The 18,902-nt window shown below is 48.7% G+C and overlaps 1 protein-coding gene across 6 annotated transcripts in view; it reads left to right on the forward strand.

Annotated features, from left to right (window-relative positions):
* The window catches only part of SLC66A2 (solute carrier family 66 member 2), a 49,007-nt gene that overhangs the window by 11,088 nt on the left and 19,017 nt on the right, over nucleotides 1-18,902 (forward strand). For 5 of the 6 annotated variants that reach the window (XR_003794828.1, XR_003794826.1, XM_029231371.1 and 2 more), the window contains one exon: nucleotides 2,218-2,268. The exons of the other annotated variant lie outside the window; for it this stretch is intronic. Coding sequence is in view for 3 of the 5 variants with exons in the window: in XM_029231371.1 (XP_029087204.1) it covers nucleotides 2,218-2,268 (51 nt within the window). In the remaining 2 variants the exon portion in view is untranslated. The remainder of the gene's footprint in view (nucleotides 1-2,217; nucleotides 2,269-18,902) is intronic. 6 annotated transcript variants of the gene reach the window in all.

The following is an 18,902-nucleotide window of genomic DNA, read 5'->3' on the forward strand; positions in this document are numbered from 1 at the left end:
CTCTTGCTCTGTCTCTCCCTCTGTCTCTGTCTCTCTCTGTGTCTCTCTCTCTTTCACTCCTCTCTCATGTGTCTGGGTTGGTGCTGGCTGTTGGCCGGACCTCAGCCGGGCTCTGCTGGAACATCCCTGCGTGGCCTCCTCATGTGGCCTGGGCTTCCTCACAAGGCGGCGCTGAGTTTCAAGGGGAGAACCGGGTGGACGCTGTATCTTTTTAAAGATCTAGTCTTGGAACTCACACAGCATCACTTCTGAAGACCTGCAGTCTCAGGCCCACCCATAGTCAAGGGGGCAAAGACCTGCCTCCTGGTGGGGGAGGGGAGGTTCTGAGGACAGTGTGGTTGTGTGTTTTTTTAAAGATTCAGTTATTATTTATTTATTTTTGGCTGCATCGGGTCTTAGTTGCGGCACGCAGGATCTTCGTTGAGGCACGCGGGATCTTTTGTTGCAGTATGCGGGCTTCTCTCTAGTTGTGGCGTGTGGGTTTTCTCTTCTCTAGTTGTGACACGCAGGCTTCAGGGCTTATGGGCTCTGTGGTTTGCAGCACGCAGGCTCTCCAGTTGTGGCACGTGGGCTTAGCTGCCCTGTGGCATGTGGGATCTTAGTTCCCTGACCAGGGATTGAACCCGTGTCCCCTGCTCTGTAAGGCGGATTCTTTACCGCTGGACCACCAGGGAGTCCCAGTGCAGTTGTTTTGGAACCTTCGTGCCTGGCCTGCAGCGTGTCCTCAGTACAGCTCTGCGGAAGCACACGATTGTTGAAAACATTTCTAGCGTCTCTCAGCTTCAGAGCCCACTTTCTTCCATCTGTCCTATGCAAAGGTGTCTTTTCTAAAACGTAGATCTGATCATGTTGCTTTCCAGCCAAGGAACCTTAGGTAGCTTGGCGCAGTACACAGGGGTGTGACCTTCCCACCCAACTTACCCAGCCCTCTGCTTGCCGACCCCCAGCTCTGCACCCGCACACTCTGTGTGTCTCCCAGCCATGCCTGGTGCTTCTGCATGTGCGAAGCTCTGCTTGTCAGCTCAGTGTGATCAAGCCTGGAGAGGAGAAGGGAAACGGTGTCTGAAATGCACGAGTAACTGAGTTGAGCGCTCTCTCCTACAGCCTCCCTCCTCTCCCCTCCTTCCCTCTTTTGGGATTTTGATCTATAGAGGAGGTGCCCATGAATGGTGAAATTGGTCTGAATCAAAGAAATAGAAGCAAAAAGCTGAGAGAATCTGACCAACTCTGAGGGGTCAGAACCCAGAAGGTCCAGGAGGGGGTGTTGGGGAGAGGGGTGGGGTGAGGAGAGGAGATGCAATTTGTGTTGGTTTATAAACCACTCCCCCTGCCCCGACCCTCCAGCTCCTCCTGGTCTAGGCACAAGTCTGGTGTTTGCTTTTAGTTGATTACATGTAAAATTTCCATTTTGGGGTAGAGTGAACATGGCCTGGGGCAGGTGACACACGACCTTTGGTCTTGCCTCTGCTTTCTGACCTCAGTGACTCTTCTCTTTAACTACCGACCATCCCAGGCCCCACCTGCAGGTGGAACCCAGCTGGAGGTGCTCTGTCTTCAGGGCCTCTGGTCGGTAGGTCAGTCGGTCATTGTCCTGGGGTGGCCCAGACTAGGGAGGTCTCAGGTGGGGTGGGGTGCTCGGAGGGGCAAGGTACCTGGCAGTTGAATTGTCGCACAGTGGGTCAGGTACTCCTTCCTGGGCCACAGTGGAGACAGCTGCCAGACCTGCTCCCTGACTGGGTGTGATGTCCGAGGGCGGTCAAGTTCACGTGCTGAGCTAGCTCTCCGTTTATGGCGGGAGTCCTGTTGAGTGTCCTCTGAAAACAGCTCTATTGAGCAACCTTCCGGAGAGTTTGGACCCTGAGACAACTATCTTGCAACCAGGGCTTGCGTACAGATGAGTTCCCAGGGGAAAGTAGAAGTAGGGTCTGCTGTATCTCTGTCAGCACCTCTGACCTTAGAAATTAAATGAAAATGAGGTGGCTTTTCATTTTTTTTCCCTCTGTCCCAAGCACTTATTTGGAGGAGGGTAGGTTTGGAGAAAAATGGTTCAGAAAGTGTATTTCCTAATGCACAGAAACCAAAAGCTTGCTGTCTTCCTGTTCCATTGTTTTTTGGTTTTTTTTTAAAGAAATACAACAAGGACTTACCAGTGTTAAAACCAGTCTGTTTTTGTCTCTTCTTCCTTCCTGTTTTCTCTCTCCCTGTCTTTAAATGTAGCTGCAGATAATAAAGATGAAGCCAGAGCCCCCCCCAGGCGGTCATATCTGGGTAGGTACCACGCTGCATGAGCCCCCCCAGGTGGTCACATCTGGGTAGGTACCACGCTGCATGAGCTTCCTCCTCTGCAGCTCGTCCCTCTCTGTCTCTGCTCCCATCTGTGCCACATCCTCACCTTGCATGCACATCATCCACCCAGCTAACCAGCCACACCTGCTGTTTTCGAGCATGAAGTAGCTCCTAGAAACCTGCCCATTTCCTGCGTGTGTGGGAGGGGGGAGAGGGAGGGAGGGGCATGGAGAGGTAGAAAGAAAGAGAAATGATCAGAACACAAGTTTTGGAATTCTTTCGTTAAATTTATTCCGAAGTATTTTATTCTTTTTGATTCTATGGTAAATGGAATTGTTTTCTTGATTTCACTTTGGTTTGCTCATTGTTTCTTTGTAGAAATAAAATTGATTTTCACATATTGATCTTGTGTCCTGCAACTTTGCAGAACTCATTTATTCTAATCGTTTTTTAGTGGGTATTTGAGGCTTTTCTATATGCAAGATTCTGTTACCCGCAGATAGAGGTAGTGTTACTCCTTCTTCTCCGATCTGGATGCGTTTCATTTCTCTTTCTTGCCTAATAGCCGTGTGGCCAGAAGTGGGAGAGCAGGTGTGCTTGCCTTGTTCCTGATTGTAATGAGAGGGCATTTAGTCCATGACCATTAAGTATGATGCTAGCTGTGGATTTTACAGAGATGCCCTTTATCAGGTTAAGCAAGCGCCCTTCTGTTCTGAGTTTGTTGAGTTTTTCCATCATGAAAGGATATTTAAGTTTGTCAAATGCTTTTTGTGTCTGTTGAGATGATCGTGTGGTTTTGTCCTTTATTCTGCTTTTACAGTGTATTACACTGATGGATTTTTGATGCTGAACCAACCTGCATTTCGGGATAAATCTCATCTGATCATGATGTATAAGCCTTTTTATAAGTTGCTAGATTCTGTTTGCTAGTATTAGGTGGAGGATTTTTGTGTCCATATTCGTAAGAAATATTGGTCTCTTTTTCCTTCTTCTTGTGATGACTGGTTTTAGTATCAGGATAGAACTGGCTTTATAAAGTAAGTTAGGAATGGGAAGTGTTCCTTCCTCTTCTATTTTTTTTAATTTTAAGACTTTGCTATCAATTCCTTATTAATTAAAATGTTTTAATTGAAATATATTTGACATATAACATTATGTAAGTTAAATGTGTATATGTTAATTTGATACATGTATATACTGTGATGTGATAGCCATGGAGTGATAATGAACACCTCTATCGTGTTACATAATTATCTTTTTTTTTTTTAGTAGTTGGAATAATTACTTTTAGTCTCTTAGCAAGTTTGATGATTATAATTCAGTGTTGTTATCTGTATTCAGTCTACTGTGCATTAGATCTATGGGGCTTATTTACTGCTTGTTGCAAGTTCACCGATTCTTTTAAATGTTTGGTACAATTATCCAGTGAAACTCTCTGGGCCTGGGCGTTTTGTGGGAAGTTTTAAAAGTACTAATTCAGTCTTTTACTTGTTATAGATCTATTCTGATTTTCTATTTCTTCCTGAGTTAGTTTCAATAGAAGTTCTTTCTTGGAATTTGTCCATTTAATCTGTTATTTAATTTGTTGGCATATAATTGTTCTTGGTATTCCCTTATAATCTTTTCGACTTCTGTAAAGTTGGTGGCAATGATCTTTCTTTAATTCTTGACTTTAGTAATTTGACTCTCCTCCCTTTCTCTCTCCTTCTTGTTTTGGTTCTTCCAGCTCAAGGTTTGTCCATTTAATTGGTTTTTTTTTCCCAAAGAGCCAACTTTTGGTTTTGTTGATTTTTCTCTATTGTTTTTCTAGTCCCTATTTATTTCCACTTTAGTATTTATTATTTCTTTCCTTCTGCTTATTTTGGGTTTAGTTTGCTTTTTTTTTTTTTAGTTTAAAATAGAATTAATTTATTGATGAGGTATTTCTTCTTTTTTTAAATTGATGTATAGTTGATCTTCTTTTTAAATATAGCATTTACAGCCATAATTTCCTTGTAAGGAATGCATTAGCTGCATCCTGTAAGTTTTGGTATGTTGTGTTTTTGTTTGCATTTTGGTCTTAAAATATTTTAAAATTTCCTTCAGGATTTCTTCTTTGACTCATTTGTTATTTTTGAGTTTGTTGTTTAATTTCCACATATTTGTGAATCCCCCAAATTTCCTTCTGTTATTGATTTTTAATTTAATTCCATTGTAGTTGGAGAACATATTTTGTATTATTCCAGTCATTTTATTTTATTTTATATTTTTTAAAAAAATGTATTTATTTATTTATTTTTGGCCGCATTGGGTCTTTGTTGCTGCTCGCGGGCTTTCTCTAGTTGGAGCGAGCGTGGGCTACTCTTTGTTGTGGCACGCGGGCTTCTCATTGCAGTGGCTTCTCTTGTTGTGAAGCACAGGCTCTAGACATGTGGGCTTCAGTAGTTGTGGCACGCGGGCTCAGTAGTTGTGGCTTGCGGGCTCTAGAGCGTGGGCTCAGTAGTTGTGGCGCACGGGCTTAGTTGCTCCTCAGCATGTGGGATCTTCCTGGACCAGGGATCGAACCTGTGTCCCCTGCATTGGCAGGTGGATTCTTAACCACTGTACCACCAGGGAAGTCCCTATTCCAGTCATTTAAAATTGAGGCTTGTTTGATGGCCTGGCTGATGGTCTCTCTTAGAGAACGTTCCATGTGCACTTCAGGACAATGTATATTCTGCTGTTGTCAGGTGGAGGTGGAGGGGTGTCTGTTAGGTTTGTAGTGTGGTCAGGTCTCCTCTTCCCTTTTTCCTCTGTCTAGTTGTTATGTCCGTTACTAAAAGTGTGTATTGAAATCTTCAGCTACCTTTAGATTATTTGTTTCTCTTTTCACTTCTGTCAGTTTTTGCTTTTTATATTTTGGGGCACTGTTGTTAGGTGCATATGTTTATCGTTTTATACTGATAGATTGGCCCTTTTATCATTATAAAATTTTCCTTCTTTCTAGTGACTTTTTTGTTTTAAAGTCAATTTTTTTCTGATAGTAGTGTAGCTACTGAAGATCTCCTATGATTGCTGTTTGTATGGCATATCTTTTTCCACTTTGCTTTTGACTTCTTTGTATCTTTGAATCTAAAGTACGTCTCCTGTGGACGGCATATAGTGGATCGTTGAAAAAAACTCATTCTGGCAATTCTGCCCTTTGATTGGATTGTTTAATTCATTCACATTGAATGTTATTGTGATATGTTTAGATTCACACCTGCCATTTCAGTTTCTGTTTTCTATCCTCATGTCTACCCTAACCCCCAACTGTTCCTTCTTTACTGCTTTCTTTTGTATTAAGTGAACATTTTCTAGTGTAATATTTTAATTCCTTTAATGAGCCTTATATATATATATATAGACACACATACATATGTGTGTGTGTGTGTGTGTGTGTATACTACATTATATCACATTATATTATATTATGTTATTTTCTTGGTGGTTGCTCTAAGGCTTATGATATGCATCTTACCAGAATCTACTTCAGACTTATACTAACTTAATTATTTAATCAGTTAAGAGAGGAAAGGAGAAGAACTATGCACATATACTGCCTTTTATAATTACCTACATAATTACCTTTACCTATACTTTTTGTTTTTCTCAAGTGGATTATAATTATTGTCTGATGTCTCTTTCTTTCATCATGAAGAACTTATTTTTTGTATTCCCTGTAAGATGGGTCTGCTAACAAGAAATTCTCCCAGTTCTTTTTTATCTGGAAATGTCTCTATTTTGCCCTTGTTTTAAAAAAAATTTTTTGCAGGAATTCCCTGGTGCTCCAGTGGTTAGGACTCCACGATCTCGTTGAGGGCCCGGGTTCGGTCCCTGGTTGGGGAACTAAGATCCCACAAGCTGTGCAGCCAGGATAAAAAAATAAAGTTTGCTGGATGTAAGAATCTTGGTTGACAGTTTCTTTGCTGCATTTCAAATATGTTACTCATTATCTCTTGCTGATTTCTTTCTTTTTTTTTTAAGTTAATTTATTTTTTTAATTTTGGGCTGCATTGGGTCTCTGTTGGTGCACATGGGCTTTCTCTAGTTGCGGTGAGCAGGGGCTATTCTCAGTTGCGGTACGTGGGCTTCTCATTGTGGTGTCTTCTCTTGATGCAGAGCACGGGCTCTAGGCACGCGGGCTTCAGTAGCTGTGGCACACGGGCTCAGTAGTTGTGGCTCGAGTGTTCCAGAGCGTGGGCTCAGTAGTTGTGGTGCACAGGCTTAGTTGCTCTGCAGCATGCGGGACCTTCCCAGACCAGGGCTGGAACCCTTGTCCCCTACATTGGCAGGCGATGCTTAACCACTGCACCACCAGGGAAGTCCCTGATTTCTTTCTTCTTTTTTTATTTTTTGGCTGTGCCACTCGGCTTGCGGGATCTTAGTTCCCTGACCAGGGATTGAACCCAGGCCCTTGGCAGTGAAAGCATGGAGTCCTACCCACTGGACCGCCAGGGAATTCCCCCTCTTGCTGTCTTTTCCTCTGGCATTCAACATTTAGACTGTGGTATTCCGTGAGGGTGTAGTTCTCCTTGTACTTACCCTTTTTGGAACTTGTTAAGCTTCTTGGGTGTGTAGACTGATATTTTCATCGAATCTGGGAAGTTTTCGGTCATTATTTCTTAGGCTGTTTTCCTCTCCTTTCTCCTCTCTTCAGTGCACCCGTCACACACATGTTGGTGCGCTGACTATTGTTCTGTGTGTCTCTGAGGCTCTGTTCAATTTTCTGAATTCCATTTTCTCATTCTTCTTCAGATGCATGATCTTTATTGACCTGTGTTCAAGTTTGCTGAATCTTCCGCTAGCTCAGCTCTATTGTTGAGCCCCTTATTGTGCTTTTTTTTTTTTTACCTCAGTTACTGGACTTTGCAACTCCAGAATTTTCATTTGGCTCTTTTTAGTAATTTCTACCTCTTTATTGCTATTCTCTGTTTGATGAGACCTTGTCAGTATACTTCTTCCTTTCATTCTTCATGTGTGGTGTCCTTTAGCTCTTTGGACCTGTTTGTAATGGCTGCTTTGAAGTCTTTTCTGCTGAGTCCAAGGGTTCTGTACCTTCAAAAGCAATGTTTCCTTCTTTTTCTTTTCTTTCTTCTTCTGTGTATGGGCCACTTTCCATACATACTTTGTTGAAAACTGGCTGTTTGAGGTGAAACACTGCAGCAACTCTGGACGCTGACCCCACCCTGCTTGGGGGCCTGTTTGGCGTCTGTGCGTTTAGTGACTTGGCTGGATGGCTGCCCTCTTAGAGTCCCTCCCCCGCCTCGCCCGCCAGGCTGGCTGTGGACCTGCTGTCTTTGACTCTCCTTGTCCCCCCTGTTAAGCTGCTGCGGGGTCTGCCACCACTGATTAACAGCTGATTGCTCTGTTGGTTTTGATAACGGCCTAGGCCACGCAGCGCTCCAAGGTCTGATCCAGTTAAAGTCAGGCAGGGGTGGCCTGAGGCCCGCCTTTGACAGTTGCTGTGTCCAGGAGGGCCGCTCTTGCTGTCTCTCTGATAAACCTCCAGCTTCCCCTCAGTTGCCCTCCGACAGGTTACCTATTGTGTTTGTCTGTGCCCTTAGGCTTGAACCTGTTCCAAGCAAGGTACCCCTCTGGGGGGAGCGGTGGAGCGCTCTGTTCTCACCCCTCCACTTCCAGGGCAGACCCTCTGAACCCTTGCTCTGGAGCTGGAGGCCGGGCAGCGGTGGCCCTTGTTGCGGTGACTGCAGTGCTCTAAGTGCAGGCACTGGGGGTTGTAGCCCCTGGTATTCCCGGCTTCCCCTCCAGTTGTGGGACCTCCACCCCATGAGCGCACTGAGGCAGGAGGGGTATTCTGTACCTGCTGCTCCTGGGGGCTGCGGGGAGGGGCCCCTCTGGGCTGCCCCCACCTGGGGTGATGCTGTCATCACTCGGGGGCAGGGCAGGAAGCAGGCCACGTCCAGGCTCTTTTCCCAAATAGTTGCCTCTCGGTTCCAGAGACTCACGCCAGGGGGTGGAGAACCTCACGCCCCTGTCCTGGACGGCCCGTCCCCTCGGCTGCGTTTCACCCGACGGAAGCCCTGCTGCCGAATTACAGAGGGTGTTTCGGGCCAGGAGGGCACTAGCTTTTCCGTGTTTCTTTACTTACGGGTGAACTCAGGGCACTTGAGCATCTCTGTGGGCTTACTGTCACGTGGGCGCTCTGGAAGGTCCGCCTTACCGGAAGGCCATGTCCTCCCTTCCGTTTTGAGCAGTAGCCTTAAAGCTTCACTTTTAAGGCAAAGCTGCTATCTTGATTTGGGGAAAACGATTTATCCCAGTCTGCCTGGGTCAGGGCCTTTCTGGCGCTCGTCCAGCTGGGTACAGCCATGTGGGTGCCGTGGTTCAGCACAGAGCTGGTTCGGTCAACCAGTGACCAGCTCGCTGGGCAGACTGGCAGAGCAGGGAGCACAGGCCGTCAGCCTCTGGCCTCTCTCGTTGTCCGAGCAGAAGCTAGCAGTGGGGCCTGGAGGTGAGACGGGACACGACGAAAAGCCTCTTGCAGCCAGGAGCCAGGAAGGCCAACCAACCAGCACCCACGGGGAGGCTCACCCTGCCCGGGGCCGCCTTGGGACGTGATGAGCTCACCTCCCAGCTAGCACTTTTGAATGAGGGGTGTGTCCCCTCTCAGTGGTCAGTCCTGCCCAGCTAGGGGGTCGGTGGGGCCTTCGGCTGGGTCTCTGAGTCTCTGGGCCGTGGCCTGCCTGCTTTGGACGAGGGCATGTGGAATGAAAGGTGGGTTCGAAACGTGAGCCAGGCTCTGTAGGCTAAGAGGGCGTATTTATACTCGTGCACCAGATCGCTGGCTACCCTTGCTGAGTCCTGTGTCGTCCCTGGTCATTTGGATAAAGTGAAGCTGGGGGCCAGGAAGGGTCCGCACCTGGGTGGGCTTCCCTCCAGGTCAGCCCCTATCTGGAGCCCAGCCGGGCTGTGCCCTGGGCCTTCTCAGATGGCCCTGTGCTCCCATGGGGGCTGGCACACCCTCTTTCTTTGCTGGAGGGTGAGCCCTGGACATGGGCTCGGAGGTCAGGGCTGCATCCCAGGACCCAGCGGGCACTTCAGAGTCATAAAAACAGGTGAATGAGACAGCGGTGGGGTTAAGAGCCGGGTTTCAGTTTGAACCAGGGCTTTGAAGGGATGGAAGGTTGGCACGTGAGGGTCTTCTGAGAACGGGGCCATCCCGAGGGTGGCCTTGCCCCCGGGAGTGGGGCGCGTGGGGAGCCCCCTTGGTGGTGTCCCCGCCCCGGGGCTCGCGCGTTCTCCCCACGGGGCCGGGGCCGGAGCGCACGGGACCCTCCGGCGGTCATTCGTGTCTTCCCGGGAGCGGGTCGCACGGGGGCGCGCGCGGGCCGCCAGGCCAGGATTGAGCGTCAGTTGCTGCGGAGCCGTAACTGCCCGTGGTTAATAGGGTCTCGGCTTTAATGGGAGGGGCGGGCCCCGGGCTGTGGGCGGGACGGGTCCGGGCCCCCGTGGCGGGCCCGGGAGGCGGTGGCGCCGGTTGTGCCGGTTTTCCATGGCCTTGGACGGCGACGCGAGGAGCGGACCCGACAGCCCAGTCCGGTGGCAGCAAACCGGCCTCGGCATCAGCCGTGCTGCCGGCCAGGCCCAGGCATCCGGGGTCAGAAGGCAGTGCCCACAGCGTTCCCAGAAGCCTCCTCCCTCTTTGAAATGTGACCTCACCGTTTGAGAGGACCAAGTTGTTGCATTGAGATAGGTGAGCGGTTTGTGTATTTTAAAAAATCAACTCCGTGGAGGTGCAGTTTACATACAGCGGAGCCCCACTTGGAGGGAGTGCGCTCTAGAAAAGTCGCTGGGGGCGCAGGGGGCTCCTGGGCCGGCCGGCTGGTGCGTGTCCCTCGCAGGTACCCGGTGAGGACCCGCGATCCTGCCTGGGGAGGGCCCCGTGTGCCGGCCGGAGCAGAGGCCCAGGAAGGGCTGCCCGGACACGGCTGCAGGTTGCGTGCGGCGGTACCTGGGGTGTCTGCGCGCTGTTCCTGCTTTTCTCTCGCTAAGGAAAGCACCAGGCTGAGTGCGGCGACCCAGGTCGGCTCCGTGGCGCAGCGGCTTCTGTGTCTGGAGCCGCATTCAGAAACCTCCCCTGGGTCTCTGCTCTTCTCACCGGTGGCCGGTCTACACCCTCTTAGGCCAGATGTCTTCCATATTCGTTTGGAGCATAAAAACACAATCCGTTAAGAAACCGAGTCTTTCTTGCCACTAGGACACAGTCTCCTGGTGCAGATTCTCCAAATGGTAAATCACGTCTTAACCCAGAAGTGATGGGACTGAACAAGGAAGGGATGGATTTGTGGATCCAGGGAAGCCTCAGACCTTCTGAGTAACATTTCAATAATTGGGAAGCTTCAGGGATGTGCTCTTCACCATCAGGTGTCTCTAGAGGCAGGTAGGGAGCAGGTGAGCTGGATGCATCTGAGGCCACACGCGGCTCGGCCCCCAGTCCTGGGCACCTCCCTTCAGCTCTCAGCGCCTTGCCTTCAAGTCTTACCTTTTTGTCTGGAAACCACATCCCGGGACATCCCCACATCCCAGGAGGAAGCATATCCTGCCTGAGTTTGGGGCTCGCTGCGGAAATGGTGACGGGGTGCAGTTTATGTTAACACCTCCAGTTCCTCGGGCCTCCTCCTGGCGGTGTTCTGCCCGTGTTCCTGTTGTCTGAGCACCGTCTGCTCACGCCTGCACCTGCACTTGACAGTCCCCGGCACAGCAGGGGGCGGGGGCCCCAGGGGAGGAAGGTGTGGCTCCTTTTGAGGAGTCGGGGTGCCCGCCCTCCCCTGTGCCTGGGCTAGCACCAGTTTTTCTGAAAGGGAATCCAGACCTCTCTTCTTTTTTAGCTTATTTTTTAAAATTATTAATGAGAAAATCTTCTGACATAGGAATCCCTAAAGAAGTAGAAAAACTGTTGGGTCACATCTGATTCCAGATCAGGAATCTACGTTTTATTAAGCCGCTTCTGTGTTCCTCTAACTTTTTCTGACTAAACTCTGCAAATTTCATTTCGTGCTTTCTATATCTACCCAGTGGTATCTTCAGCTGACGTTTTTCCTTATATAATTCCTGCTTTTTTCTCCCTACTGCTTGATTTAATTCACCACAGCAGTTACAGTTGATGGGTAGATGGGTCGCTAAATGGATTTTAAGTTGTCCAGGATTCCAACGACAGCACCTAAAACTTGAAGTTTAAAAGAACTATTTTTAATTTCAGCATTACAAAATATATTTACTAAAGTGGGTATTTACATCTGTATCTCTCTATGAAAAGCAAATCATATATATGAAAAACTTTATTACACATTAAAATTTATTTTTAAGATATAATTTACATACCATAAAACTTACCCTGAAAATTTTTAAAGTTGAGATAAAAGTGGCACAAAGTAATCCATTTTAGCCGTTTGAAAGTATACAATTCAGGGTTTTTAGTGCATTCACAGTGTTGTGCAATCATCGCCACTGTCTAATTACAGGACGTTTCTATCACCCCAGAAAGAGACCCCACACCTCCCAATTTCCTCACGCCAAGCCCTGCCAACCACTCGACTGTTCTGCCCGTTTTGGACACTTCACATCAGGGAATAATACGATAGGTGCCTTTGTGTCTGGATTCTTTCACTGAGCATAATGTTTTCAAGATTCATCCAGTTTGGAGCAAGCGTCAGCACTTAATTTCCCTTTTAAGGCTGAGTAATATTCCACTGTATGGCTGGACCACATGCCGTTCATCCGTTCGTCCGTTGATGGACATTCGGGTTGTTTGTACCTTCCGGCTGTCGTGGGTGGTCCTGCTGTGAACATTCATAGGAAGGCTCCATGTAGCCACATATGTTTTCAGTTCTTTGGGGCATTTGTGTAGGAGTAGAGTTGCTGGGTGTGTGGTAACTCCATGTGGAACCATTTGAGGAGCTGCCAGACTGCTTCTCAAAGTGGCTGCGCCATTTTACATCCCCATCAGCTGTGTATGAAGTTTCCAATTTCTCCATGTTCTCACCAGAACGTTTGTCTTGTTTATTTTTGCCACCATAGTAACTGTGACCTGCCATCTCGTTGTGGCTGTGACTTGCGTTCCCCTTACGGTTGGTGGCGCTGAGCATCTGTTCATGTGCGTGTTGGCCTCTCCCGGGAGCTGTGAGTGATGCTTGTTTTGGAGATTTCTCTGGTTTAGTGTCTCTCAGAGCTTCTCTTGGCCCTGCCGTCGCGGGAGGTGACCCGGGACGCGTGTGTCCTCCCTGCAGCTGACCCCGTGCTTCCTCTCCTGGCCCCTGCGTAACGGCCAGCGGTTAGAAGAGTCAGGCCCTCAGGAGCCTCCTGGGCACTGCCCTCCGGGGTTGCCTGGTCCTCGACCGTCGCACCGAGGATGTGCTGAGAGCACAGCCCCTGAGGGTTTCCTTAACTTGCGGCAAGATCAGAAGGCAGAGGAGTGGACGGGCTCCAGCTGTTCTCTCGTGGCTGCGTGACCTGGACGAAGCCTGTGTGGGAAGTGGCTGAGGGCTGGCTTGTGGTGGGAGGAGCCCCTCAGAGGGTCGGTGAGGCCCTGTGCGCCGGGGCTGCAGCCCGGGTGGGGTCCGGACACTGGCAGTTCCCTCGCGTGAGGATGCGCGGACCCCTCCTCGCATCCGAGGGAGCACGAGTGACAGTGACAGTCGGTCTGGGACCTGGGAGGGGCCTCGGTCTTAACCTCTGAACTGGGAAGCAGACCCCCTCCCTCATGCAAGCAGAACGGCAGGTGAAACTGCGCCAGTTCTCATCGACCCCACGTGCAGCTCCGGACACTTAGCCGTGGGGGTGGGCTTCCTGGGACGGAGGGCCTGTCCCCCTGCCGCGTGGCTCGCTCCTTGCGCCCCTCTGAACTCCCGCCCTGTTTAAGCAGCTCCGTTTTCTTTTAGCAGCTTTACTGAGGTCTGATCAGCACATGATGGGCGCACGTGGTGTGCAGTTTTGGTCAGGTTGGGCATTATACAGCCTTCACCCAAATTAGGACAGTGAACATGACCGTCACCCCCCAGATTTTCCTCTTCACCCCCAGGCCCTAATCTGCTTTCTCTCACTAGACATTCGTTTGCGTTTACTAGGATTTGACAGAACTGGAACTATACAGTATGTACTATTTTGTCTGGTTCCTTTCACTCAGCATAATTGTTTTAAAATTTGTCCAGGTTGTAGAGTATATCAATAGTTCATTCCTTTTTATTGTTGAGTTATATGGTTGCACTACAATTTGTGTGTTTATTAACTGGTTGATGGAAATTTGGGTCGTTTCCAGTTTTTGACTGTTACAAATGAAACTGCTGTGAATGAACTCTTGCGTACAGGTCTCTATATGAACATATGCTTTCTTTTCTCTTGGGTGTATACCTAGGAGTGGACTGGCTGGATCATATGGTAAGTGTATGTTTAATTTTTTAAGAAACTGTTGCACTGTCTTCCAAAGTTCTGTACCATTTTGCATTCCCACCAGCAGTGTGTGAATTCCAATTAATTTGCAGCCTCATCAATACTTCGTACGGACCTTTTTAAAAAAAATTTTTAGCCATTCAGATAGGTATGTGGTGGCATTTCATCGTTGTCTCAACTTGCATTTCACTAATGATGTCGAGCATCTTTTCATGTGCTTGTTTGTCACCCTTATATCTTCATTGGTGAAGTATCCAAATCTGTCAATTTAAAAATTGTTCTTATTGAATTTTGAGTTTTTAATGTTTTGGATACAGGTGTTTTTATCAGATACATGGTTTGCAGTATTTTCTCCCAGTCTGTGGTTTGTCTTTTCATTCTTTTAGTGGTTTCTTTTGACAAGCAGAAGTTTTAAATTTTTATGAAGCCCAGTTTATCAGTTTGTTCTTTTATCGGTTGTGCTTTTAGTGTCAGGTTTAAGGCATCTTTGTCAAACTCAAGGGCACAAAGGTTTCTCCCTATTTTTTTTTTCCTGGTGGTTTTGCAGTTTTAGGTTTTACATTTAGATCTGTGATCTAATTATCTGGTAGTTAATTTTTGTTCACAGTGTGAGGTATGGCTCCAACGTTATTGTTTTTGCATATGGATGTCCAAAGACCGTCTTTTTTCCCGACTAAATCACCTTTGCATCTTTGTCAGAAATCAGCTGTCTGTGTGTGGGGTCCTTTTCTGGACTCTGCTCTGTCGTATTGATTTATTTCTCGATTCCCGTGCCAGCACCGCACTGTCCTGATCGCTGTGGCTTTTTGGTGCTGAGTCTTGGAATCAGGTAGTGTCAGTCCTCCAACTTGGTTCTCTGTTCTACGTGCTTTGCATTTCTATATGAATTTTAGAATCCATTTGTCATTTTCTACGAAAAGCATGGTAGGATTTTGATTGGGGTTATCTTGAATCTATAGATTAATTTGGGGAGAATTGACATCTTTATGATTGTGCCGAAGTGTTAACACAGGAGGCCTGGGACTGCTGTCCTTAGGAAAGCCCGCTTGCCAAGTTGGCCCCTGGCTGATGTCTGGGAACTTGGAGTTTGGCATACTTCCCGTCATTCTCAACTGATGAGAGGGGCTTTCTGTGCTTCAGCTGTCTGGACACCTGCTTTCCTTCTGGAAGTCTGGGATTTTGGTGTGTGCTAGGCAGAGGGTGTCTACGTGACCAGCCCCCAGTAAAAGCTCTGGGCACCGAGTCCTTAATGAGCTTCCCTGGTCATCGTCCGTTGCTGGAGGAATCAAGCTCATCCGAGGGAGGGTCCTGGGAGAGGGAGCTCACACCTGGAGTCCTCCAGACGCCGCCCCATCTGCCCTTCCCTTTGTGGATTTTGCTTTATATCTTGTGGTATAATAATCACGGCTGTGGCTCTGGAGGCGTGCTGGGTGACTCCTCCTGAAAGATCATCGGACCTGGGGATGGTCTTGGAGACTCGTGACACAGCAGTGTTGAGACGCCAGCGCAGAAACACCGTGTAGCTCTCCACTTATGTCTGCTTTCATTTCCCTCAGCAATGTTTTGTAGTTTTCAGTGTGCCCATCTTGCACATTGTCAGATTTATCCCTAAGTATTTCATATTTTTTTATTACCGTATCATGTATGGTATTATTTATTAAATCTCAGTTTCTGATTGTTCATTGCTGGTATGTAGAAATACAATTTACTTTTGTATATTGATCTGATAGCCTGCAACCTCGCTGAACTCATTTATTCATTCTAATGGATTTTAGTGGGTTCCTTAGATACATAATAAATAAGATCATGTCATCTGCAAAAAGGGATAGTTTTACTTCTTCCTTTCCCACCTGGATGCCTTCTATTTCTTTTTTTTTTTTTTTTTTTTGCCTGGTTGCTCTGGATAGAAACTCCAGCACAGTGTTGATTAGAAGTGGTAAGAGTGTGCATACTTGCTTTGTTCTTGATCTTAGGGAAAAGCATACTTTTGTTTATCCCCTGCCTACCTTAGTGTAATTGTCATACAGTTAACTTTACATGTGCTAAAGCCCCATGCTACATTGCTCTTATTTTGTTTAAATAGTCACTTATCTATTAATAAGATTTAAATGATAAGAAAAAAATCATATATATTCACCCACTTATTTACCATTTCCAATGGTCATTTTTTTAAATCGATTTATTTAATTTATTTTATTTTTGGCTGCATTGGGTCTTCGTTGCTGCACACGGGCTTTCTCTAGTTGCAGCGAGCGGGGGCTACTCTTTGTTGTGATGCGCGGGCTTCTCACTGCGGTGGCTTCTCTTGTAGCAGAGCACGGGCTCTAGGCATGCAGGCTTCGGTAGTTGTGGCACGTGGGCTCAGTAGTTGTGGCTCGTGGGCTCTAGAGCACAGGCTCAGTAGTTGTGGTGCACGGGCTTAGTTGCTCTGCGGCATGTGGGATCTTCCCGGACCAGGGCTGGAAGCCTTGTCCCCTGCATTGGCAGGCGGATTCTTAACCACTGTGCCACCAGGGAAGCCCCCAATGGTCATTTTTGATTGGATGCCAGACATTGTGAATTTTACTTTGCTGGGTGATGGATATTTTTGTGGGCCTATAAATTTTCTTGAGCTTTGTTCTAGGGTGCAGTTAAGTAACTTGGAAACAGTTTGCTCTTTTTATTTTTAGAAAAGATTTATTTATTTATTTATCTTGTTTATTTTTGGCTGCATCAGGTCTTAGTTGCAGCACGCAGGGTCTTCGTTGAGGCAGGCGGGATGTTTCGTTGTGGTGCATGGGCTTCTCTCTAGTTGTGGCATGTGGGTTTTCTCTTCTCTAGTTGTGGCACGCAGGCTCCGGGGCCTGTGGGCTCTGTAGTCGTGGTGCATGGGTTCCAGAGTGCGTGGGCTCTGTAGTGCGTGCAGCTCACGGGCTCTAAGTTGAGGCGGGTGAAGCTCAGTAGTTGCGGCACGCGGGCTTAGTTGCCCCGTGGCATGTGGGGTCTTAGTTCCCTGACCAGGGATCGAACGTGCGTCCCCTGCACCGTAAGGCAGATTCTTTACCTCTGGACCCCCAGGGACGTCCCAGTTTGATCTTCTTAGATCTTGCTTTTAAGATTAGTTCAGCGGAACCAAAGCAGTGCCCAGTCTGTTCCCTACTGCTGGGGCAAGTTGCCCCTGTGCTCTGCCTAACGCCTGTGTGTTTTGAGGTTTCCCAGGCTGGCTGGGGTGAGGGATGCTAATGTGAACCCTCTTGGTTCCCTCGCTGGTGGGGGCCCCGCCGAGTCCTTGAGGGCCATTCTGCAGGCCCTTGGCCCCCACACGGCCCTCCCTCCAGCTCCGAGACCTGCACACCCCACCTGTTCATTCCCAGACCAGCTCGTTCACCCAGGCTGTCTGCCGGCTCGCCTGTGAGGGGCCCACTTCCTGTCCCGTGTCCTGGGAACTCGCAGGGTACAACTGGGACAGTTTGGGGCGCACCACGCCTGCTTCCCATCTCAGAGGTCACTGTCCTTCATGCCCAATGTCCAGGGTCTTACTGGGAACTCGCAGGGTACAACTGGGACAGTTTGGAGCGCACCACACCTGTCCCATCTCAGAGATCACTGTCCTCCATGCCCAATGTCCAGGGTCTTACAAGGATATATTTTGCCCATTTTGGGTCCAAAACTCCACGTTATTTTGACCGTGTTTTGGTTGTTTGGGAGAGTAAATGTGGCCCCTTTGCCCCATCTTGGCTGGAAAGAGAAGTGGCAGCTCAGTTCTCACTTTTCCGGCCTTTGTATTCTTCTAAGCACCGCTAGCCGCTTAGGTGTAAATGCCCAGCTAGTATGGGTTTTTGTTCCTGTCCTACAGCCTGGAATTTGCCAGAGTGGAAGGATGATTAACCTTTCTTCTCAGGGCGGTGGTGACTGTGACGGGCTGTTCCCTCCGCTCCTTTGCTCTGTGCGAGCTGCCACTGTGGGTATCCCAGGGAATCCCCACGCCCTCCGCTAGGGGCACCCGCTGTCCCCCTGCTGCTCTGGGGGGCCCTCCTTAGATGGCTCCGTTTGTGGTAAACGCATGAATTGAGGTGGCTTAGGGTGTGCTCGGCTTACCGGTGCCTATTTTTTAGGAAGGCCCTGTGCCTTGATTTTCAGTGAACATCGTAGGCTGAGTGAGTTGACAGGCTTGGATGGGGTTGGATGGGCCACAGAGAGGGACAGTGACGGCATCTGAAGCCCACGCGCATCAAGTCACGCTGTTGCCATGGAAACACAACTGGGCATCTGTGGGGCTCTCGTCTTTTTTTTTTTAATTAATTAATTTTATTTATTTTTGGCTGCGTTGGGTCTTTGTTGCTGCGCGTGGGTTTTCTCTAGTTGCGGCAACCGGGGGGCTACTCTTCGTTGCAGTGCACAGGCTTCTCACTGCAGTGGCTTCTCTTTTGCAGAGCACTGGCTCTAGGCGCGCGGGTTTCAGTAGTTGTGGCACGCGGGCTCAGTAGTTGTGGCTCACAGGCTCTAGAGCGCAGGCTCAGTAGCTGTGGCGCACGGGCTTAGTTGCTCCGCGCCGTGTGGGATCTTCCCGGACCAGGACTCGAACCCGTGTCCCCTGCATTGGCAGGCGGATTCTCAACCACTGCGCCGCCAGGGCAGCCCAGCTCTCATCTTCTTGATCTCAGCACACTTTGCCTTCCTCTTTCGTCTCAGATACGTGGTAACTCGTGGAAATGCACGTGAGCGTCCTTTTTCCTTCCTCTGGAAGTTCACTGCTGTATCTCGTAAAGGGCCAGGTGCTCCCGGGTGCTGGCACGTTTCCCTGGAACTTCAGAAACAGTGGTCAACGCAGCTCCTGGAAGAGACGATTCCCCTGCCTGTGATACAGGCAGAGACAGACTTCTGGGAAGTGGGCATCGATCATGACAGGTCCTCTGTCCCCGATGACTAGCTCCTATCCCACCTCCTCTGAGCCACACTTCCTCCTGCCCTTTCCCGTTCTCAGGGACCTTTGTCCTCACGCCCCGGAGGGCGTGCGGCGGTCCCTGTGCGGCAGTGGCTTTGGAGGCACCGACCTCTTGGATCTCGTTCTCTGAGGCGGCCGAGTGCTGCTTGCCAAATGCGCGTTGAACTGGACAGCTTTCCACCGCGTTCGGAGTTCATGCTTACAGATGACGATGCCTGTTACAGTCATTCGGAGTTACTCATTCAGAACATGCTTATTTGGTCCCACCTCTTCCTGAGCATAGACC

This window comes from Monodon monoceros, unplaced genomic scaffold (genome assembly GCF_005190385.1).
Source record: "Monodon monoceros isolate NGI ecotype Baffin Bay Population unplaced genomic scaffold, NGI_Narwhal_1 Super_Scaffold_1, whole genome shotgun sequence".
In the NCBI taxonomy this organism is placed as follows: domain Eukaryota; kingdom Metazoa; phylum Chordata; class Mammalia; order Artiodactyla; family Monodontidae; genus Monodon; species Monodon monoceros.